General features: G+C 35.7%; 2 protein-coding genes across 7 annotated transcripts in view; one reads left to right on the top strand and one right to left on the bottom strand.

Annotated features, from left to right (window-relative positions):
* LOC127987524 (mast/stem cell growth factor receptor Kit-like) overlaps window positions 1–5,613 on the top strand; it is a 33,339-nt gene extending 27,726 nt beyond the window's left edge. For both annotated transcript variants that reach the window (XM_052589879.1, XM_052589880.1), the window contains 8 exons: window positions 157–295; window positions 397–458; window positions 560–660; window positions 812–934; window positions 1,407–1,518; window positions 1,626–1,725; window positions 4,020–4,125; window positions 4,212–5,613. In XM_052589879.1, coding sequence (XP_052445839.1) covers window positions 157–295; window positions 397–458; window positions 560–660; window positions 812–934; window positions 1,407–1,518; window positions 1,626–1,725; window positions 4,020–4,125; window positions 4,212–4,370 — 902 coding nt within the window. In that variant the 3' untranslated portion in view covers window positions 4,371–5,613. The remainder of the gene's footprint in view (window positions 1–156; window positions 296–396; window positions 459–559; window positions 661–811; window positions 935–1,406; window positions 1,519–1,625; window positions 1,726–4,019; window positions 4,126–4,211) is intronic.
* Window positions 5,614–5,857: 244 nt separating this feature from the next.
* Window positions 5,858–20,371, bottom strand: LOC127987525 (circadian locomoter output cycles protein kaput). 5 transcript variants are annotated; one of them, XM_052589881.1, is made up of 21 exons: window positions 20,238–20,362; window positions 19,952–20,163; window positions 19,204–19,306; window positions 16,937–17,085; window positions 15,783–15,874; window positions 15,526–15,615; window positions 15,297–15,414; window positions 14,244–14,357; window positions 13,987–14,105; window positions 13,752–13,834; window positions 13,562–13,668; window positions 13,325–13,472; window positions 13,162–13,237; window positions 12,315–12,465; window positions 12,123–12,217; window positions 11,898–11,996; window positions 11,434–11,580; window positions 11,143–11,343; window positions 9,690–9,799; window positions 9,319–9,586; window positions 5,858–8,486 (listed from the first exon to the last, which is right to left on the bottom strand). In XM_052589881.1, the coding sequence occupies exons 3-21, from the start codon at window positions 19,218–19,220 to the stop codon at window positions 8,295–8,297; spliced, it is 2,376 nt and encodes a 791-aa protein (XP_052445841.1). In that variant the 5' UTR covers window positions 19,221–19,306; window positions 19,952–20,163; window positions 20,238–20,362; the 3' UTR covers window positions 5,858–8,294. The 5 variants fall into 5 exon arrangements, with proteins under 5 accessions (XP_052445841.1, XP_052445844.1, XP_052445843.1 ...); XM_052589884.1 differs by having other exon boundaries at window positions 12,315–12,462; XM_052589883.1 differs by lacking the exon at window positions 19,952–20,163 and having other exon boundaries at window positions 20,238–20,371.
* Window positions 20,372–20,632: the final 261 nt, after the last annotated feature.

Raw genomic sequence — 20,632 nt, 5'->3', positions numbered from 1 at the left:
TGGATTGTCTTTTTCCCTCATGTCATTCCAGTTCCATATTTTTATTTTTGGGGTCTGAGATTTATACAGTCACTCATGGTTAAGACGACACAAAGCTGAAATATTTTGACATAAAATTCATTTGTGGAAAATTATTAAAGTGACATTTTCCAACAGGCCCCACTCTGGTGATCACAGAATACTGTTGCTATGGCGACCTACTGAATTTCCTGAGAAGAACGCGGGATGCATTTTTCAGTTCCAAAACAAGCGATGGTTATTACAAAAATCTGCTCAGCCAAACACAGCCTTCAAGGTAAAATATGTGTGTGAGAAATATGGTGCAGATGTATAGATGTCCATTGTTGGGTTTTAGTAATGTTATACACCATCTATTATATGCATGAACACACACAGAGAGGGCACTGATAATGGATACATGCCCATGAGGTCGTATCAGAAAAGATCGAATCAGACAGGTAGGTGCATTTCAAAAGAATACAAGCAAAATACAGTACAACCATTTAAACCCCCAGCATCTTTTTAATGTATAATTTTCATTCTGTATCATGCCTCTCAGAATGGTGCGATGATAAAGATGATCTCTCTTTGGATACTGAGGATTTACTCAGCTTCTCATATCAAGTTGCTAAAGGCATGGACTTCCTCACATCCAAAAATGTAAGCGTATATTAGGTTTATTCACCTCTCAAATTTCAGAGTGCGTTAAACATGCAGTCCTTGAAATGTTATGCTTTCTTGATTCTCATATTGAATTTTTGTCTCAGTAGTGAATATGTCTTTTTTGATCTGTATTGCTATGTGTTTTAAGTGTATTCACAGAGATCTGGCTGCCAGGAATGTATTACTGACTCAGGGTCGGGTAGCAAAGATATGTGATTTCGGTTTGGCACGTGACATCACAAGAGATTCCAGCTACGTCCTGAGAGGAAATGTGAGGAAGTGCAGTATATCATTTACCACACTTAAACCTCTATATTAATATTCTAAATATCTAATATTCTTAGATTTTATATATATTTATATATCTTAAATGAGCCATTCATTTGCAGGTATATAATCATTTACTCACACTTATGTCATCTGTATGACTTAATTTCTTTTGTGGAACACAAAAGAAGGTATTTTGAAGAATGTTTTAGCTATTTAAGTTCATATAAAAACAGAAAAAAAAAAAAAAAAAACAACCCCATGGATTAATATATCGACAAACAGTTTTCAAAATATTTTCTGTGCTCCCCAGAATTCTACACTGGTTTGAAAAAACATGATGTTGAGTGAATTATGCATAGATGTTCATTTTTGACTATCCCTAGGTTTGTGAATGTGATATTGCTTGATACCGTATTACCCAAAAACATGTTAATACATTGTTTAGTATCACGTATGATGTGTTTTCTGTATAGGCACGTTTACCTGTGAAATGGATGTCCCCAGAGAGCCTGTTTGCTTGCGTGTACACTTTTGAGAGTGATGTCTGGTCCTATGGCATCCTATTGTGGGAGATCTTCTCTCTGGGTATGTATGAGCTGGTATCAGGCTTATTAAATATCACACCTACACATAATACAATGCCTGTAAGTGAATCATTATGAAGGTCTTATGAGGTGAAAATCTGCCTGCAGGTAACACGCCATATCCGGGTATTCCAGTTGGATCCACATTCTATAAGATGATACAAGATGGATACAGAATGAGCGAGCCTGAGTTTGCCCCAAGTGAAGTGTAAGAGAATTTTACCTGTCTGTAAACAGCTCAGTGTTTTATACAGTATTGTTCAAAATAATAGCAGTACAATGTGACTAACCAGAATAATCAAGGTTTTTCGTATATTTTTTTATTGCTACATGGCAAACAAGTTACCAGTAGGTTCAGTAGATTCTCAGAAAACAAATGAGACCCAGCATTCATGATATGCACGCTCTTAAGGCTGTGCAATTGGGCAATTAGTTGAATTAGTTGAAAGGGGTGTGTTCAAAAAAATAGCAGTGTGGCATTCAATCACTGAGGTCATCAATTTTGTGAAGAAACAGGTGTGAATCAGGTGGCCCCTATTTAAGGATGAAGCCAACACTTGTTGAACATGCATTTGAAAGCTGAGGAAAATGGGTCGTTCAAGACATTGTTCAGAAGAACAGCGTACTTTGATTAAAAAGTTGATTAGAGAGGGGAAAACCTATAAAGAGGTGCAAAAAATGATAGGCTGTTCAGCTAAAATGATCTCCAATGCCTTAAAATGGAGAGCAAAACCAGAGAGACGTGGAAGAAAACGGAAGACAACCATCAAAATGGATAGAAGAATAACCAGAATGGCAAAGGCTCAGCCAATGATCACCTCCAGGATGATCAAAGACAGTCTGGAGTTACCTGTAAGTACTGTGACAGTAAGAAGACGTCTGTGTGAAGCTAATCTATTTTCAAGAATCCCCCGCAAAGTCCCTCTGTTAAAAAAAAGGCATGTGCAGAAGAGGTTACAATTTGCCAAAGAACACATCAACTGGCCTAAAGAGAAATGGAGGAACATTTTGTGGACTGATGAGAGTAAAATTGTTCTTTTTGGGTCCAAGGGCCACAGGCAGTTTGTGAGACGACCCCCAAACTCTGAATTCAAGCCACAGTACACAGTGAAGACAGTGAAGCATGGAGGTGCAAGCATCATGATATGGGCATGTTTCTCCTACTATGGTGTTGGGCCTATTTATCGCATACCAGGGATCATGGATCAGTTTGCATATGTTAAAATACTTGAAGAGGTCATGTTGCCCTATGCTGAAGAGGACATGCCCTTGAAATGGTTGTTTCAACAAGACAATGACCCAAAACACACTAGTAAACGGGCAAAGTCTTGGTTCCAAACCAACAAAATTAATGTTATGGAGTGGCCAGCCCAATCTCCAGACCTTAATCCAATTGAGAACTTGTGGGGTGATATCAAAAATGCTGTTTCTGAAGCAAAACCAAGAAATGTGAATGAATTGTGGAATGTTGTTAAAGAATCATGGAGTGGAATAACAGCTGAGAGGTGCCACAAGTTGGTTGACTCCATGCCACACAGATGTCAAGCAGTTTTAAAAAACTGTGGTCATACAACTAAATATTAGTTTAGTGATTCACAGGATTGCTAAATCCCAGAAAAAAAATGTTTGTACAAAATAGTTTTGAGTTTGTACAGTCAAAGGTAGACACTGCTATTTTTTTGAACACACCCCTTTCAACTAATTGCCCAATTGCACAGCCTTAAGAGCGTGCATATCATGAATGCTGGGTCTTGTTTGTTTTCTGACAATCTACTGAACCTACTGGTAACTTGTTTGCCACGTAGCAATAAAAAATATACTAAAAACCTTGATTATTCTGGTTAGTCACATTGTACTGCTATTATTTTGAACAATACTGTATCTATAGCATGCACAATATGGTAAGAAATTTATCGAAAGTGTGACTTTTTTTTCTTAATATAAACTTGTTGCAATTGCAAAAATATAGTCAGAATTGTAAGGAAAAAATGTCACCGTTGCCTTTTTGATGTTATTCTGTTGTAGAAAAAAATTAAACAAATATATGTAAAGCCAGAATTAAGAGAAACATTTTTAGAATTGTGAGTTATAAACAATTGCCTTTTAGATTTATGTTATAATGTGGCATAAACTTTATTAATTTTCATACAAAGCTGAATTTTCCACTGAATCCTTCCCTTCAGAAATCATTCTAACAACGTGATTTTGTGCTCAAGTAACATTATTATCAATTTTGTGCTGCTTAATATTTTATGGAAACTGTGGTACATTTTTGAAGGGTTCTTTCATGAATTTATTGACACTTACCTGAAAAAAAAATTTTTTTGTAAACGTATAAATTACTTTTGTAACAATTAAAATGTTTTAATGCGTCCTTGCAGAATTATTACTATAAGTATTAATTTCTTTTTTTTTTTTAAAGAGACTGACCTCTAACTTTTGTAGGTTATATCTCTGTGTCTGATGCACATGATGACAAGGCATTTGTGTATGTGTTTTCAGTTATGAGGTCATGCGATGGTGTTGGAGTGCTGACCCTCTGAAGAGACCAACCTTCAAGAAACTGGTGGAAAGGACTGAACACCTTCTGTCGGAGACCACCAAACATGTACGTTTTGAGTCAGCTTTGCTCAAAAATTGCATGCATTGAACCAGTTTCTTCAGTTACTGCAGGTTTACAATTGTGTCTTGCAGGATTACTTGAATCTCAGCACTAGTGGCAGCTGTGAGGCGTTTGTTCCTCCAGGCCTGCAGAGGGCAGAACGGCTGAGTTCTGTGGCCAGCTCGACAGCCTCAACTCAACCCCTGCTGCAGGCAACAAATGATGTTTTTCTGGAGCATCAGAGCATATAAATGACATCTTGTCCTTGTTTTGCCTCATTTTCTCAATAGGTTTGACCTAAATGCCTTATTCTACATGTAAGTTCTAACTGTAATTGTGGCATTTAAGTGCACCCTCCTGCTCTCTATTTGGCTCAGTGCAACTCCGTTGGCCTCGTCTTCCATTATATTTCAAACTACTCAAGACAGCATTTCCAGCCACGTAACTGTTAATGTATTTTTCTAACTGCAGCTGGGGCTCCGTTTTAAGGTATTGATCTACATAGTATTTTGAGTGCATGAGCAGCTAATGTGGCCATGCAAGCATTTAGAAATAGAACCTAATGTTACCTCATCAGATAAATGACCTGCTCTCCCAATGAAATCATTGTGTAGTGGCCTGTGATGAATTTGTGTTGTGTATTATTTTGTCTTTGACCGGGTGTACATCTAGAAGTATGCCTTGACTGAACAGTAAGGTAGGCCAGTGGAGTTACAATACTGAACCCAAGGTGATTCCCATTTAATGTCACTATCTGAAGCACTTAATAACAACAAATAGAGGTTGTCGTTAATGCATTTGTACTATTTTCAGCATGTGATTACTCTCTAGTGAGTGTTATATTGCATTAATGTATCTATGAGATCCCCATCTCAGCTTCAAGCTGTACTTACTGGTATTAATGTCATATTTATTAACAACCTAGGAAAAGTTTACATTGTTTTGTTTTATTGTCAATTTTGCTTGAGTTTGAAATTGAAATTTTGAGCTGTTGAGAATGTGTGTTTATATATAAAGTTGTTTGTTGCTGTGTAAAACTGAGATAATCATGATTGGATTTCTTTGGATTTCTTGTAATAACTGACTGGGTTCCATTCTTCAAAAGTGGCTAACTTGGCTACTTTACCTGGAGTAAGACACAAGTTTCCATTCTTGAAGCATGCTTAAAAGTTGATAAACATATCTGACATCTGCTTGTTGTGAATTAACAAGCTAATTATCCCAGTAGATGTCCAACATTTATGCAAAGTTATTCAAAAATGAATCCAGCTGACTTAACCACGTTTGAAGGATGGAATGTTGGTCTCAAAAAGAATGAAATGTTTTTGAATGTTGACTGTGACAAATAACTGCTATCAGATTCGACTCTGTAAATATCTGGTGTCAGCTATTTTTTAAACTTTTAGAGTGTTATGTCAGGGGGAAAAGGCCAGTAGTAAGTGTTCCTGTTTTTATACAGAGTAAATGAAAATAAATGATAACTTGTGAAGGATATATTGTATAAATTGTGTATTTTCGACTTTACAAAAATAATTCCTTAAAAGTTATCCATATATTTTATTTTAAGTACAGTTTAGTACAGTTTTTGACCATCTGAACAATTTCAACCAATGGCATGAGTTTCTTCGAAGTGTTCAGAAATGTTTGCTTAGGAGTACTGTAAGTACGAATATATGCCACCTTAAAGATGAAATAAAAGAAAAAGCTAATCTTGAAGCAGACAATTTAGTGGAGAATGTGAATAACATCGTTTGCTTTATTTCAAGATTGAATATTGCAGAGGAAAAATTTACGTTTTTTGGTAAACTGACAAAGGACAGTTCACACAAATTCACACTGAAGGTAATATTTTTTGCAGGCAATCATTTGTGGTAACATGGTTTTGTAGTACTGAAGTGCACAGCAAATTCAGTTTGAACAAAATGAACATGTTTTGGGGTTAAACACCTTTGGGCTAGGATGATTAATTTTACTTCTTTGATGATTCAAAATTCATTATTCACTGATATTCATCAGGTCAAACACTTTTTTTTTTTTTTATAATCAAATGTCTGGGGCTGGAACCAAATAACTATCATATTCAAAGTGCACAATCTTTTTGGTTGCATACAAAAAAATAAAAATAAAATAATAATAATAACAATAATAATGGATACAGAAGATTGAAATATTCAGGGACATCCATATCAGTTCTCTCTTCAACCTGTTAGTAGATTTTTGGGGGCGTAAATTTTACGTCATTTTTGATTGTACACACTATGAGAAACATTGGTTCCAACTGTAACAGCTAACACAACTGAAGGTTTTAGTGCACAATACAATCGTATAAAACGCACAACAACACTATGAAAAAAAATGGAAGTTGGGCAACTACTTTAAGGGGCATCTCCACTTTTGGAATTCCAAAAGTCATCAACGTCAAAAATCTATTCAGTTTTCATATTCCTTTAACAGTGCTCCCGGTCTAAACACAGCAATTCAAAGTATTTTGACATATGAAAATAAAATGCATTTGAATACTTCGTATATAAAACCATTTCTGAGGTATATAGCCAGCAAGCCAACGGGGAAACATCTAGAATGCTGAGTTACTGCAACACAAGAACTGATTGGTCATCGCTGGGGTTAATACACACAGTAGCAACCAAAACAGCGATACTGGAATTGTCACAAACTGTCATTGATATAATATCCTGCACTTTAAATTCTCTCTCTCTCGAACACACATACATTCACACAAAAACAGTTAAAAGGAAGATCACTTAAACTTTAAGACTCTACAGCTGCACGATAATCCTGCTCCAGGTTGTATTACAACTTTGGAACAAAATTGGAAGAGGACAATATTATCATTTTTATCCTTGAAAATGGGATCTAAAAGGTCGACAGGATTCTTGACTATCCTCAGTATAGAAACACTGTGCTCTTGATGTGGCTTCTTGCATAGCTCCCAAAACCATGAGGGAGAAAAAAGCAATTATGATTGAGGATTTCAAAGCTTATTCATGGCGTGTCATTCTCATCTGAGAAATACACATACTGTTCATGCATACACAAAGTAACTTAAAGGGTTAGTTCACAGAAAAATTTAAATTAGCCTATGTTTTACTCACCCTCGAGGCATCCTAGATGTGTATGACTTTCTTTTTTCAGACGAATCCAATTTTTTATATATAACTCTGTTTGGATTCATCCGAAAGAAGAAAGTCACATATGCCTAGGATGCCTCGAGGGTGAGTAAAACACAGGCTTATTTTCATTCTTAGGTCAACTAACCCTTTAAAGGACCATTAGCTCACAATTACTAGAAGGATGGACTATTTTAGTGTATATGAACACAATAAGTGCTATAAGTCAGGGGGAAAGGTGCACAAAAACATTTTAGTGGACTACTATGACTCAGCTAAAAAGCAAAATTAAAGTAAATTTGTTTTTTAAACAAAGCAGCTCAATTTGGCCTCTTAAAACCATTAACTTTGATCTTTCTGCATCAAATGTGTGTCATAATTAGAACTAAATGTAAACTGGACTTTATTTTTTGTACTTCAGAGACAATGGGGAATAATATTTTCCAAAAAACAAACAAACAAAAAACTAACTATACGTAAAGAGACCACTGTCAGGTAAGGGGTAAAAGTAGAAAATGTCACTATCTGCATAATATAAAAATGCTCAAATTAAAATAATACTTAAAAATGGAAATCATAAAACTGGAATTACAAATTAAAGTTTACACTTCTCATGCAGCATATAAAATATTCAGTATCTTGCTTTGTTCCTTTACGGTTGTGTATTTACATGGTACACGAGATGTACAGACTCAGTTCTTTGGGCTGTTTACAGTGAAAGACTGAGAACAGGGTTTCTGTTTGGCAAAGACCATGCAAAGGCTTGCAATCCTACACTTTCTGCTGTTGAAATAAATAATGGGTTTGGCAACCACCTGTTGGTTTGGTGAAACGCTCGGCAAGGGTTAACATAGCGTCCATCTGGTGGTGTTGTGTTCCACGCAGCTGCCATGTTGAAGGAGTTCCTTGTCTTCAAATCTTCTAAGGTGCTTCCATGAAGAGCGGTTTTATTGTAGACCTTTCAAATGAAATACAGCACCAATAAACTCCTAGAAGAGACTAAGTTAGCTGGCTCCTCCATCTGATTGGCTGTTGTGTTCATCCGTGTTACTGAGACTGGGCACTAGTGCTGTCAGTCTGACAAGAAGGGGTTCCTTTCTGTTGTTTCTGAGTCTGTGGTTTCAGTTGCTGTTGTTGTTGTTGTTGTTGTGGTGATGGAGAAAATGCACCTTGCTGCTGAATAGGGAAAGCCTGCAGGATCAGTTGTGTGGACTGGTTGCCATGAAGAAGCCGTGTGCTCTGACAAATACATAGCAAAAAATTAGATACAAGTCAAAAACTTTATTTAAAAATTAGAGTTGACTGATATTTTCTTCTGAAAATAAGTATCAATATTATTATTAATGGAAAGAAGCCTCTTATCCTCATCAAGTGTAACGGTAATATTCTGAAAAATGTGATGTGAAATTATGTGATATTTTAATATTTTTACTTAATATATTCATGTAATGGAAAAGCTGAATTTTCAGCAACCAGTACTCCAGTCTTCAGTGTCACATGATCCTTTAGAAATCATTCTAATATGCTGATTTGGTGCTGAGTTAGCATTGATTAATATGGGTGCTCAATAAGTAATAATGTTTTTCATATTATCAATGTTGAAATGCCCAGTATTCTCTGATGAAATTTCAAAAGAACAGCATTTATTTGAAATAGAATGTAACATTAGAAATATATTTACTGTCACTTGATCAATATATTTTTTAATGATTGTTACATAATGGTTGTTAATATAACAAAGTTGTGTGTGTATATATATATATATATATATATATATATATATATATATATATATATATATATATATATATATATATATACACATATATACGTACACACACACAAATAATTTATAATTAATAATTGTTATATTAATCTCATACCGTACGTATATCATAAAATAATAATAAAAACAAACAAGTAAAATTATTTGTTTATATAATTTATGTAATACTATATCATTGAGATAATACTTACAAATGGTACTTGCAACAGAAGTCATGTGGTGATGATTACCAATCACTGAATCATAGTTCTGAGTAGACTCAAAATGAAACTATGTTATTGTTACCTGTAAAAATGGTGGTTGCTGTTTTGTTGGTTGCTGCGTCGCCCCCTGCTGTTGACTTGTTTGTAATGTGGTAGTTTGAGCCTGCTGTTCTGCAGGCACTGTTGATTGAGGCTGCAGTGCTATAGTCTGTGTCTGACCTTGTTGCTGTGCAAACGGGCTGTAAGCTGTCACAACCTGACCCATAAACATTGTTGTAGGTACCATGACCGTGCCACACGCCATTGGAGCCGTCACAATCTTAGTGACCAACTGCTGCCCGGCAGGAAACCTGAGCAAGACCAAGAAAGAAATAATTACAGAATTGATTAAATAATACTGATAATATTTGTAGAATGTGTCCTGGGAAACAGAATGAGGAAAAAGACATGCACCTGTTGATTGCATTTCCCTGATTTATTTTTGGTGCCAGACTGCTGGGTATCTGCACAACACTGGCATTGGCCGGCTGGCTGATCATCATGGTATTATACACAGGGCCACGCTGAGAAAAAGAATGAGAGAAAGAGAAAGAGACAAAAATGATCTCATCTATTAAGATGATGTCACCATATGAAGTGGAAAACAGGAGAATGTTTCTATTAAATGGGCTATTTTAATATTTTTTTTAATACTTTAAGATAACAAACAAGAAAGGAAAGTGTGCAAAAACAAGATGTTTATTTGGTATTTAATCGGCCGAACTGGCTTTTGGTTATTGAAAACAATAACCATAACCACCTGAAATTAAACTGCACAGTAAGTAGCCTACATTCAATACAAACATAGATGGTACAGACATCAGCATTTAGCTTGTTTTTGAATTGGGTTGAAACTACATATAACTGGCCTTAAATTAAAAGATTACCTGTATTGTTTAATAAATTTTACATTAAAAAAGTAAATGGATGTTCTTTTCTCAACTTGTTCTTAATAAAAATAAAAAAAATACACGGTTGGACTTTATTTTACAGTACGTGTACTAACATGTACTTATAATGTACTTACAGTGTATTTATCTAAGGTAGTTCTGGTAATACAAGGTAACTACATGGGGTAGGGTTAGGTTTAGGGGTAGGTTCAGGGTTAGTACCTAGTTATTATATAGTTGTAATTACTATAATAAGTACATAGAATGTACATGAGGAACAGGACTGTAAAATAAAGTGCTACCAAAAACACACACACAACGTACCAATAAGAATACCGTTTAAGTACCGGACCGTTAATTAGTATCGGTAAGAGTAGTAATACCGTTAAAACCTTAATGATACCAATTCCTACAAATGACATGATAGCGAATGATTACAATGTAGTATGTGCACGCGGGTGCACTTCCAGAAAATTTTTCCGAAAAAAAAAAGACCAAAAACTAGACGATTGCCGATCGCTTATTTCAAGCAAAAACCGTCCTGTTCCGATTTATAGCCGGTCAACCGGTGCATCCCTAAAAATTTTAATTAGATACGTTTCTTGAGCAACAAATCAGCAAATAAGAATGATTTCTAAAGGATCATGCGACACTGAGGATTGGAGGAATGATGCTGAAAACTAACCATCACAGGAATAAATTAAAATAGTTATGTGATATTTCATGATATTACTGTTTTTACTTTATTTTTATTAAGTCAACTAATTCAGCCTAAGAAACTTCTTCCATTAACATTTATGACCTTAAAAACTTTTGAATGGTAGTGTACATGCATAATACATATTTCAAAAGGACCTGATTTGACTATATCTGAGAGTTCATATTCCATCAGTCATTGCATTATTTAACAAAGACTAATCAAGTGGTTGTCAGAGCAAATATTTACTGGTTGTCATAACAAAATTGATCAAAGTCACCTGTGTAACAGAAGAGGCCTGCTGCAGGGAACGAGGAGCCTGTTGCTGTGGAACAGTCCCACTCTGTGCTGTACTTGTCACATTTTGGCCTTGTATAGCTACGACCCCAGTCTGTGCTCCAACCCCTAAAATGTTAGTCTGTGCTCCTCCAACTTGCGGTAACTGTACACTCATTCCACCACCCGACTGCTGCAGTATCATCTGAAAGAAGCCATTTAAATCACATGCTTTTTGCTTCTGAATAACAGTAAAGTTATCAATACCAATATCCACGCAGTTACATGTGTGTACCTGAGTGCCCTGTCCCTGCACCCTCTGCAGCTGCTCATGAATCTGTCTCAGTTCCTCCTGCTGTTTCTGAATGCTAGCTTCGATCATACGTGTCCTTTGCTCCAACTGCTCCTTCAGGTGCTGCATTGCATTCAACTGCGCAGAGAACTACATTCAGGAAGCACAGAAAAATAAACATCATGGCGTCATGGAGAAAAATCAAAAGCAAGTCATTTAAATGATGGCTTATACGATCTGTCTGACAAACCAAAACCAAAAAAAAAAAAAAAAAATACACACAAACAAAACCTAAATAAACGAACTAAATGAAAGCTATGTAAGAACGTTTCCACTACTGACTAAAAAAAAAAGTTTTAACTCACAATTCAGGCTTTCTTCCCTCGAAATTGTGAGTTTATATCTCAGAATTCAGTAGCGGAAATAGACTTCCATATAAAACACCTAAAACAAACCAAAACTCTTACCAGGGCATTAGGTTGAATCTGTTGCTGTGGTTGAGGTTGTTGCTGTTGGTTGATTTGGACCGGAGATCCAGTCTGATTGGTGTTCTGGGAACTCATGGACTATCAAAATAATGCCAATAAGACCACAGTCATTACTCAGCAGCTATGAGGAACAAGCAAATGTTAGGAATGTGTTGTCAGATAATTAAAGCCACGTACTGACATTGATGGATACACAAGTCTCACCTGGGTGCCGATAGAGGAACGGCGTTGGGGTGTCATATCAACAGTGGCGGGCCGGGGTGGAGTGCTCACGTCCATCTGTACCCTAGAGGGAGTTGCTAAGAAAATCATACAGATACAAGAGTTTCAAAACCGGCACCAATCCAGGAAAACACATCAGCAGAGCACACTTTTGGAACAGTTTTTCATGCTTACAGGTGCAGGTATTGTCGGATACAGCGGTGTGCGAGGACTTGCGGGAGCTCCTTGAGGAGGTGGAAGGTGTGCGACTGTTGCTGAAGCGCTCCAGGACCTCCTTTAGTCTGGAGGTGTTTAATTGAGATTGAGAGCCAGAAATCTGAGACTGCTGGTAAGAGAGAGGAAAGTTAAGATCATTATCTGTAGTGTAACTGTTGATCAATGTTTTTTGTTTTGCAATGACTGATATACGGAGAGCAATTGTTTCTTAACTATTTATTTTTGCCATTTTCGCCTTTATTGTGACAGGACAGATCACAACTGACAGGAAATGAAGTGGGAGAGAGATAGGGGCGGGTTTTTGGGATTCGAACTCAGGATGCCTGTATGTAGGCACGCTGACCATTTAAAATATTTTACATTTATTTTATCAATATTAAACTTTCCCTCTTGACAGATTTTCTTATTAAAATAGTTTTTGCTTAACATTTGTGTGTAAAGAGTGATAATTTAAGATTCTTTGATGAATACAAAGTTTAAAACAATCAAATCAATCTTAATTGTCATCCTTGATCTCGCGGAATAAAATTATTCATTTCACTCTGAAAACAAATCTTACTGACTCCAGTCAGCAAGTATATAATAAAGATGTTTTTATAATATAAAGTTAATTTACCATAAATAAGACACATGAATTCAGTTAACCATCAATACTGATAACCTAACATTTGATAAACTGACATTTTTCACCACTGCAGGGAATAAACTTATCCATGTCTCTCTTAGATAAGCCAATTTAAAGCATGTACATTATACCACATTAGTGGACTATTTCTGAGAGGTTACAATCTCAAAATCATTTCACCTTATCTCCGGCCAGCTCAGGGGGAGATTCCTCTATACCCATCTCTCTCCTCTGCTCTGTGCGCACCTCAGCATAACTACAGACAAAAATAGAAAACAATTCAAAATAAAAACAGAAGCAGTCACTATCGCTATCTTCTCGGTTTGGGTGGTCATCCGTGTACCTCACAACCGTGTGCGTGCACACGATAAACTCTGGTCGCGAATTCCACTGGTGATAGGTGATGTAGTAGTTAGTCTGGAGCCAAATCCACTGCTGCCCTTTAGTTAGAAAGCGATAATAACACGATTTCCCTTTACCAAACTGCATTACTGCAAGCAGACAGAATAAGAGAGAGACATATGAAGAATCTGGCACCAAATGTAAGTTTCAAATATATGTTTGTTTGTTTTAAACTTACAATGCTCATGGCATTTGGCCAGTGAATGCAAGTCATCTACGTGATAATAGTCATAGCCTGATGTTCCCAACACCTCAAAGGGCATATAGCCAATGATAGGAGGTGCTCTGTAACACAAGAACACACAGATAACTCACTGAAGGAAAATCTGGACGTTACAAACATGAAGAAAGGGATACTGAGTGAACACCTGTGATCTAATAAGAGGAATTTCCACTCCAGACTGTGTCGAGACGTAAATTCTTCATTGGGCTCCTCCACCATGCACATCTCCTGTGCACAATCAATAACAACAAACAGGTCAATATTAGAATGCTTTTGCTAGTAATGCTTTGTTATGATGCAGGCCTATGGTTGATTGCTTGCTTTTAGAGAGAGTTTTTGTAATGGAGATCTATTTTTGCTCTGATTGCTTATTAGCTTACTTTGATGAATTGGGGTTTGGCGAGCCTCACAGTCGCAATAAAACAGACTTTATCGTCGAAGGCCGGCTGCAACGTGTGCTGTAAAATTCCCTCAAGGCCATTTCGGGTTGCAAGAGGCACTGGGAGAGCATTCAAAGTGGAGATTTGTGTTAAAGGAAATTGGCTGTCCATGTGTTTTGCTTTGAGCAGTACCAAATACAGTTAACATATGGTCGAGTATTTAGTCAGTTTAAATCAAGAGGAAAATAAATACTCACTGTTGGCGAGTGACTTAAAGTTGCCAATAAACTTGACATATTCATACACAGGCGGTTTTTGGGGATCCACAGAACCTCGGAGCATGTGACAACAAAACTCCACCTGGTTCTTGGCTGAGACAAACGGACAACAACGAAAAAACATTAGGCACATGACAATATAAATTAAAATCCCTCTTGTATAACAGTGAAAATATCCTGAGGAAGCAGACATCGGCACGGAGTAATTTTTACCATCTCAGTGGGAAGCAGGACAGGACTAGTAAGTGACAAATTCACTATATATCTATATCTCACTGATTTGCTTGAGAAACAACTTAAATAGTAAAATTAATCAAATTAACATTAACTTCAGCCAAACAGCAATTGCTGTCAAGTAGAACTAAAAGGTTTCAAGTGCAAAGTAAAAACCTTATATATACAAAAACAAAAAGGAAGAACGTTATTGAATCATTTTATTTAATTCAATATACATTCTTATTAATAGAAGTTAATTTATTTAAAATGGATTAATTGTGAACTAAAATTAAAACTGTTAACTGTTAAAAAACTTAAATGAAAATTAGAAATGCTGCCTTTGAAACTAGCAGACAAAAAGTTGAAGTAATGAAATTACTAAACCTAAAAAAAAAGTATAAAAAAATAGACACATTAAAAAATAATATACCGTATTTTCTGGACTATAAGTTGCACTTTTTTTCATAGTTTGGCTGATCCTGCGACTTATTGTCAGGTTTTACATATTTATCAAAATTATTTTGACATGAACCCAGAGAAATGAACCGATAGAAAACATTACTGTCTAGAGCCGAGAGAGGGCGCTCTATGTCTTCAGTGTAGACTACAGGAGCACTGAGCAGCATAGAAGACATAGAGCGCCCTCTCATGGCTGTAGGCGGTAATGTTTTCTCTTGGTTCTAAATAAATGCGACTTATAGTCGAGTGCGACTTATATATGTTTTTTTTCCTCACCATGACGTATTTTTGGATTGATGCGACTTATAGTCAGGTGCGACTTATAGTCAGAAAAATACGGTAATTGATATCGCTCACATTTGAAGTAATCAGAGTTGAGGTTTTCAATGTCCGGGTGTGAGGAAAGCACTTTATAGACTTCTTTGTGCTCCCCCACAGGCAGAAAGTTTAAAAGGTTCTGATCCACCAGGTCCGACTGAAACAAACAGGATTATATATGAATGTAAGACGCATATAAAATGTTGCAATTCCAAGACCAAAAGAAATCTTTAAACAGACTACAAGCAATCTGCCAACTGTCACTTACAGGCAAATGCTCAAGTAGAGAAGTTACGCTTTCTGAGGAGTAAATGATGTTGCCATCTGTCAGCATCACTATGAAAAACCCATCCAGCGCCTTAAAAAAAAAAACACATAACTAAAACAGCTGCAATCCATAAACTAAAAAATGCAGAAGTGATGGGTGTAAATTTTAAAATATTAAACGTGAATGAGGATGCACTCATTTTTTATTAGGAAGGAACAGAAATACAAATACACATATTGCCCAAAGCAGGGTCATACCTCTAGCATCAGCTGTGTAAACTCCTCATTGCTAAGAAATGGGGGTTTCCAATCTTGCTTGATCTCACTTGACTCGGACTGTGCAGCAATTTCTGCATTTGAACACAGACGATTCCTTAGAAACAGTTTTCCTAGGATCTGCATGTCTCAGTTGCTTAGAGACTACACTACCTTTTACAAGTTTTGGCTCTAATCAAGTTACCTTTCAGAAGTTTCTTATGCTCACCAAGGCTGCACTTATTTGAAGAAAAACAGTAATATCATGAAATATGATTTCAATTTCAAATAATTGTTTTCACATAAAATACTGCAGTAATATGCTGCTTTGTGGTCACTTTACTCCATTATACTACATCCAAGATCTTCATGTAAAAAAAAAAAAAAAGGTTTTTGAGGAAAACCATGCAAATTTTTCCTCCATATAGTGGACTTCAATGGGAGCCAACTGGCTGAAGGTCATAATGCAGTTTCAATGCAGCTTCAAAGGGCTCCATTGGTCCATTATGTGGAGAAAACTTCATTTCTTTTGACTGAAGAAAGAAATACATGAATATCTTGGATGATATGGGGTGAGTAAATTTATAAGGACTTTTTCATTCTAGAAGTGAACTAATTATTTAATTCAAGACTGAAGTACAGTTATTACTAAATTTATACATCTAACTTAACTTTAACTAGAAAAAAAAATATCTGGAAGATACTAAAATACAGTGGTGATATAAACTGTGTATCTGGAGTTGGGGTTAAGCTTATTGCATTGTGGGATTCTGCACAGTATGATGTGATTTATACTGCACACTTTTGCCATTTTTGTAGGTGATCCAGGTACACAATGCATACAGAAAATTAGCATATGGCTCACAACACAGATACTGCAGAAGCTGCATGAGCGGCAGGACAGTAAAGCTGCATAATAAGTCAAGACTACAGCTTTTCCTGTGATAAATTACAGCATTCCACTTGGATGTAAATCACATGCCAACTGTTTTCTATGTATTTGTTATTGTATATATATATGTTTTTTTTTCTTTGTTTTTTTTAGGAACAGCAGCTGTTGAGCATTAGAGCCCATAACACACATCTGCTGTGTGCATGGGGACTATGGCAAAACAATAATACAAATCTGAAATTATTCCAGTAATTATTTGCCCCACCTTTGTGCCTGCACAGGTAGTCTATGCTCTTCTGCAATATCGTAGACTTGTCCATCTTGCGTGTATTTCCAGGCAACAAGGTGCCAAGTTCTTTAATGAGGACATTGAACTGGTCTCGCCTTTTCTTCTCTGACTTATTTCTCGAAACTCTGTGATTGAAGATAACAAAGTTGAGAAAACAAAGCATTAGAGAAGGCTGAAAATGCTTATTTACGATAAACATATCACTTGCTGGAAGAAAACTAATAGTGTAAACATTAACCTTTAGACCAACAGCAGAAGCATGCAAGCATAACTTAAAAAAAGAGCTTTTAAACAAGTTAGCGTGTTTTATGATGCATTCATGATATTGACATTTCAAATTATTCTTTTTATGGCTCATATTAATAAGGCCAGTTCAAATGTTGAGAACTGTAAACTTGAACAAAATGCTTGCATTTTAATAGGAATGCTTTACTGCGATGCAAGAATTCATCTTGTGGTGTTAACATACAAATACTCATGTCTAGAAGTAAGACTTTCTTGTTTTATTCCAAAAGTTGGGTCCATTTTATTATCACAAATATGTGATCTCTATGTTTGTACGCATTTCTATTACAATAATATTACAAAAGGGGCAAGTTAAAGTGGCTGTATGAAGCGATTTAAATTTTTTCTTTCCATTTGAAGTATTACAAGCTCTTGCTGCATGAAGAAGATCTGTAAAGTTGCAAAGACTAAAGTTTCAAATCCAAAGAGATATTCTTTATAAGTTATTTCCGTTTAAATTTTTCTGGATTCTGTTTTTTGCATAGAAATTTTTTTCCACACCTTTTTAATAGTTAAATTGTTTATTAAAAATTTTATTTAAAAAAAGTTTATTAATCATAAAGCAAGTGTTATAAATTAAATTCATTAAACTTATACATTTTCACATAAATTTAATAAAGGTTTAAAAAAAATTACATGTTTGAGGCCCTATGAAATGTTTTATTTTTATCTTCATATTTTTTTATTGTTACCAAATTCTGTTTTAACATGTATAATTATTTGAACGCATAAAATAACTTATTTTATTTTTTTCTTAAAGAAGCCTAATGATTTTTTTTCCCTCAAAAATTATTTATTCTGTGTTTCAGAAAGGCGGGGCATAGAGGAGCAACAATAATGTACAGTATGTGGAAAATAATGTTTGTTTTTTTTTCCTTAAACCGTATAAACACATTGCATTACACCAAATACACAAAATAATGTTCTTTTTAGCAAGACCATATGACCCCTTTAATATTTAAATGTTCATTTCAGAACTACAAAAACAGCAATTGTTAAATGTAACTGTTTTGCCTTATCTTTCTCATCTTCCTCCATCAGCCCATCAAAAACACTGCAATCAGCCCTAAAATAGGACATGCATTTATTCTGTGTGATGGAAAACCATTTTTTTTTCTGTAATACAGTTACATGTCTGTCATTGGATGCTTTTTATTTTTTTGCATACTACTGCAGAGAAAAAGAAACAGAAAAGCCATGTCCTTCTAAAAATAGACTAAGGCTGATGATAAACTCCTACTGTATTTCTTTAATAAGTAAATGCAGAAAGTGGAACACTGACAATGCATGGGTGAATATAAAATTGTAATTACATTTTAATAAGCAGGTTGTAGATATATGCATACATTAATTCATACATTAATTATATCTAACTACATTTTCTGTTGTGCTACTAAAGCATCTAAATTATTTTTGAAGTACCATTTAAATGTTTGGGGAAATAATTAATACCTTAATTCAACAAGGATGCATTAAATTGACCAAATCTGACAAATAAATCTATAACATTACAGAAATGAAAGATTCCTACTGTAATTTCAATGATGCTCTTTTGAACTTTCTATTCATCGAAGAATCATGAAAACAGTATCACGGTTTCCTCAAAAGTATTATTCCAGCAAAAACGTCATTTTTAAATATTGATAAGAAGTGTTTCTTGAACACCCATTTAGTATATCTAATGATAGCTGAAGGATAATGTGACACTGAAGACTGGAGAAATGGCTGCTGACAATTCAGCTTTGCTATCACAGGAATAAATGACATTTTTAAATTACAATAAAAAAAAAACTGTTATTTTAAAATGCAATAATATTACAGTTTCTACTTTACTTTAAAATCACAAAATTCAGCCTGGCTTGAGTCTTTTTACAAAAAAAAACATTAAAAACATCTAGCTGAACCTGATCTTTTGAACAATAGTGTGTACGTATTGTTGTGTAAAGTTTGAGCTCTACCGGTCTCTGGAGCTCATGATAATGCAGTCTCATGGATCAGTCTGGGGTTAAAAAACCAGTTGCATTGGGAAGACATATGAAGAGGTCCCACCAATGTGAAAGCCTGTGGACACAAAACATTGGAATAATTATGGTGAATTAATAGTGCAAGTAGTTTAATATTGTTTCTATGCCTCTGGTCTTGCTACAGCTCGGGGCCACATGATCGCTTAATTGACATAAATGTCTTTATTTTTACTTTACAAAGGATTTAGGATATATTCAAACTTTTACTACATTTTCACTCGCTGGTTCACTCAGGATCAGACCAAATCATTACTGAATTTAAAAGTCTCTAATGAAGTGCATTTCAAAGTTTGCAAGTTAGAAAAGCATCTCAGCCCTCAAACATTATGTTCATCATTCCACTTCAACCCAATAATTACATCGAAACTGCAACCACAACAGCTGTAATAACAAACATACCGATCATTCATTTACATCAGTCAGATCTTCCGAAAAAGGACACTGACGCTGTGAGAAAACATTCAGACTGAACCAAACGAGTATGTCATAAATTCAAATTAAATGTCACGTCAGTGCATAAACAGCTACATCTAAACTTAAAGAGATAGTACTACTTTTATTAACGAAATCTTACACTCTCTCTGGGTTTTCCTCGTGCACAACACCCAATGGATCGCGGAACTACCGCCTTTATCAACATAAATAAATGTGGTATAAGTTACCTACAGAAAAATACACTCACATCCACACAGGTGCCGTTCTGATATAATCTCCTTGGCTCCGAGATCACAATGCAGCGCTGCGTTGAATAATCGGAGCAATAACTATAAATGAAATGCTGAATTTCATGCGCGCACTTCCTCGAGCGAGCGGTCTCGCGAATGTGGGTCAGCGGGCCTAGTGACACGCGACGCGTAGCGGAAGCTCCTCCCGGTTGCCGCGAAATCTGGAACCCTTTAAAACGCGTGTTAACTCGGTGGTTGTAACGATACATATATTATCAGCGTACACTTCTTGTCTTATATTACCTTCGATCGGCGGCGGTTCGCGGTCGCTCTCGGTTTCGAACAGGATGAAAACATTTAGGCCAAGCCTACTTCACACCAGCAGTCGAAGTCATGCGCAATGAATGAGCGCACTTCTTGAAAAAGTTAAATACTGGTGGTGCGCTATGCCAAAGTCCTATGGCTATGGCTATTCTTCGTGGACCAATTGCACAATTCTGTAACGTTACATGATTTTGTTTCAGTGTTTTCTTTTGGCTGCAAGCATACTTTGCCTAGTAATAAAAATGTAGAGTGAAGTGGCGTAAAAAAAAAACAATGTTTAATGAGACTAATCAGACTGTTTTTAATGGCAAAATAAATATTTAATTACAAATTTAGAATTGCATAAGGAGCCAGCAAACCAGTACTCCGGTTGT

Source organism: Carassius gibelio, chromosome B22, assembly GCF_023724105.1.
Source record: "Carassius gibelio isolate Cgi1373 ecotype wild population from Czech Republic chromosome B22, carGib1.2-hapl.c, whole genome shotgun sequence".
NCBI lineage: Eukaryota > Metazoa > Chordata > Actinopteri > Cypriniformes > Cyprinidae > Carassius > Carassius gibelio.
Note: the sequence above shows the minus strand (reverse complement) of the source record. Positions and strands in the feature narration are given on the sequence as shown.

What these genes read in the sequence shown, in the direction of transcription:
- LOC127987525 (XM_052589883.1), bottom strand. An exon ending in GGCCAAATGCCATGAGCATT is followed by an intron (nt 13,473 to 13,561) that starts GTAAGTTTAAAA and finishes GTCTGCTTGCAG; the next exon opens with TAATGCAGTTTGGTAAAGGG. An exon ending in AGATTCAACCTAATGCCCTG is followed by an intron (nt 11,581 to 11,897) that starts GTAAGAGTTTTG and finishes TCCTGAATGTAG; the next exon opens with TTCTCTGCGCAGTTGAATGC.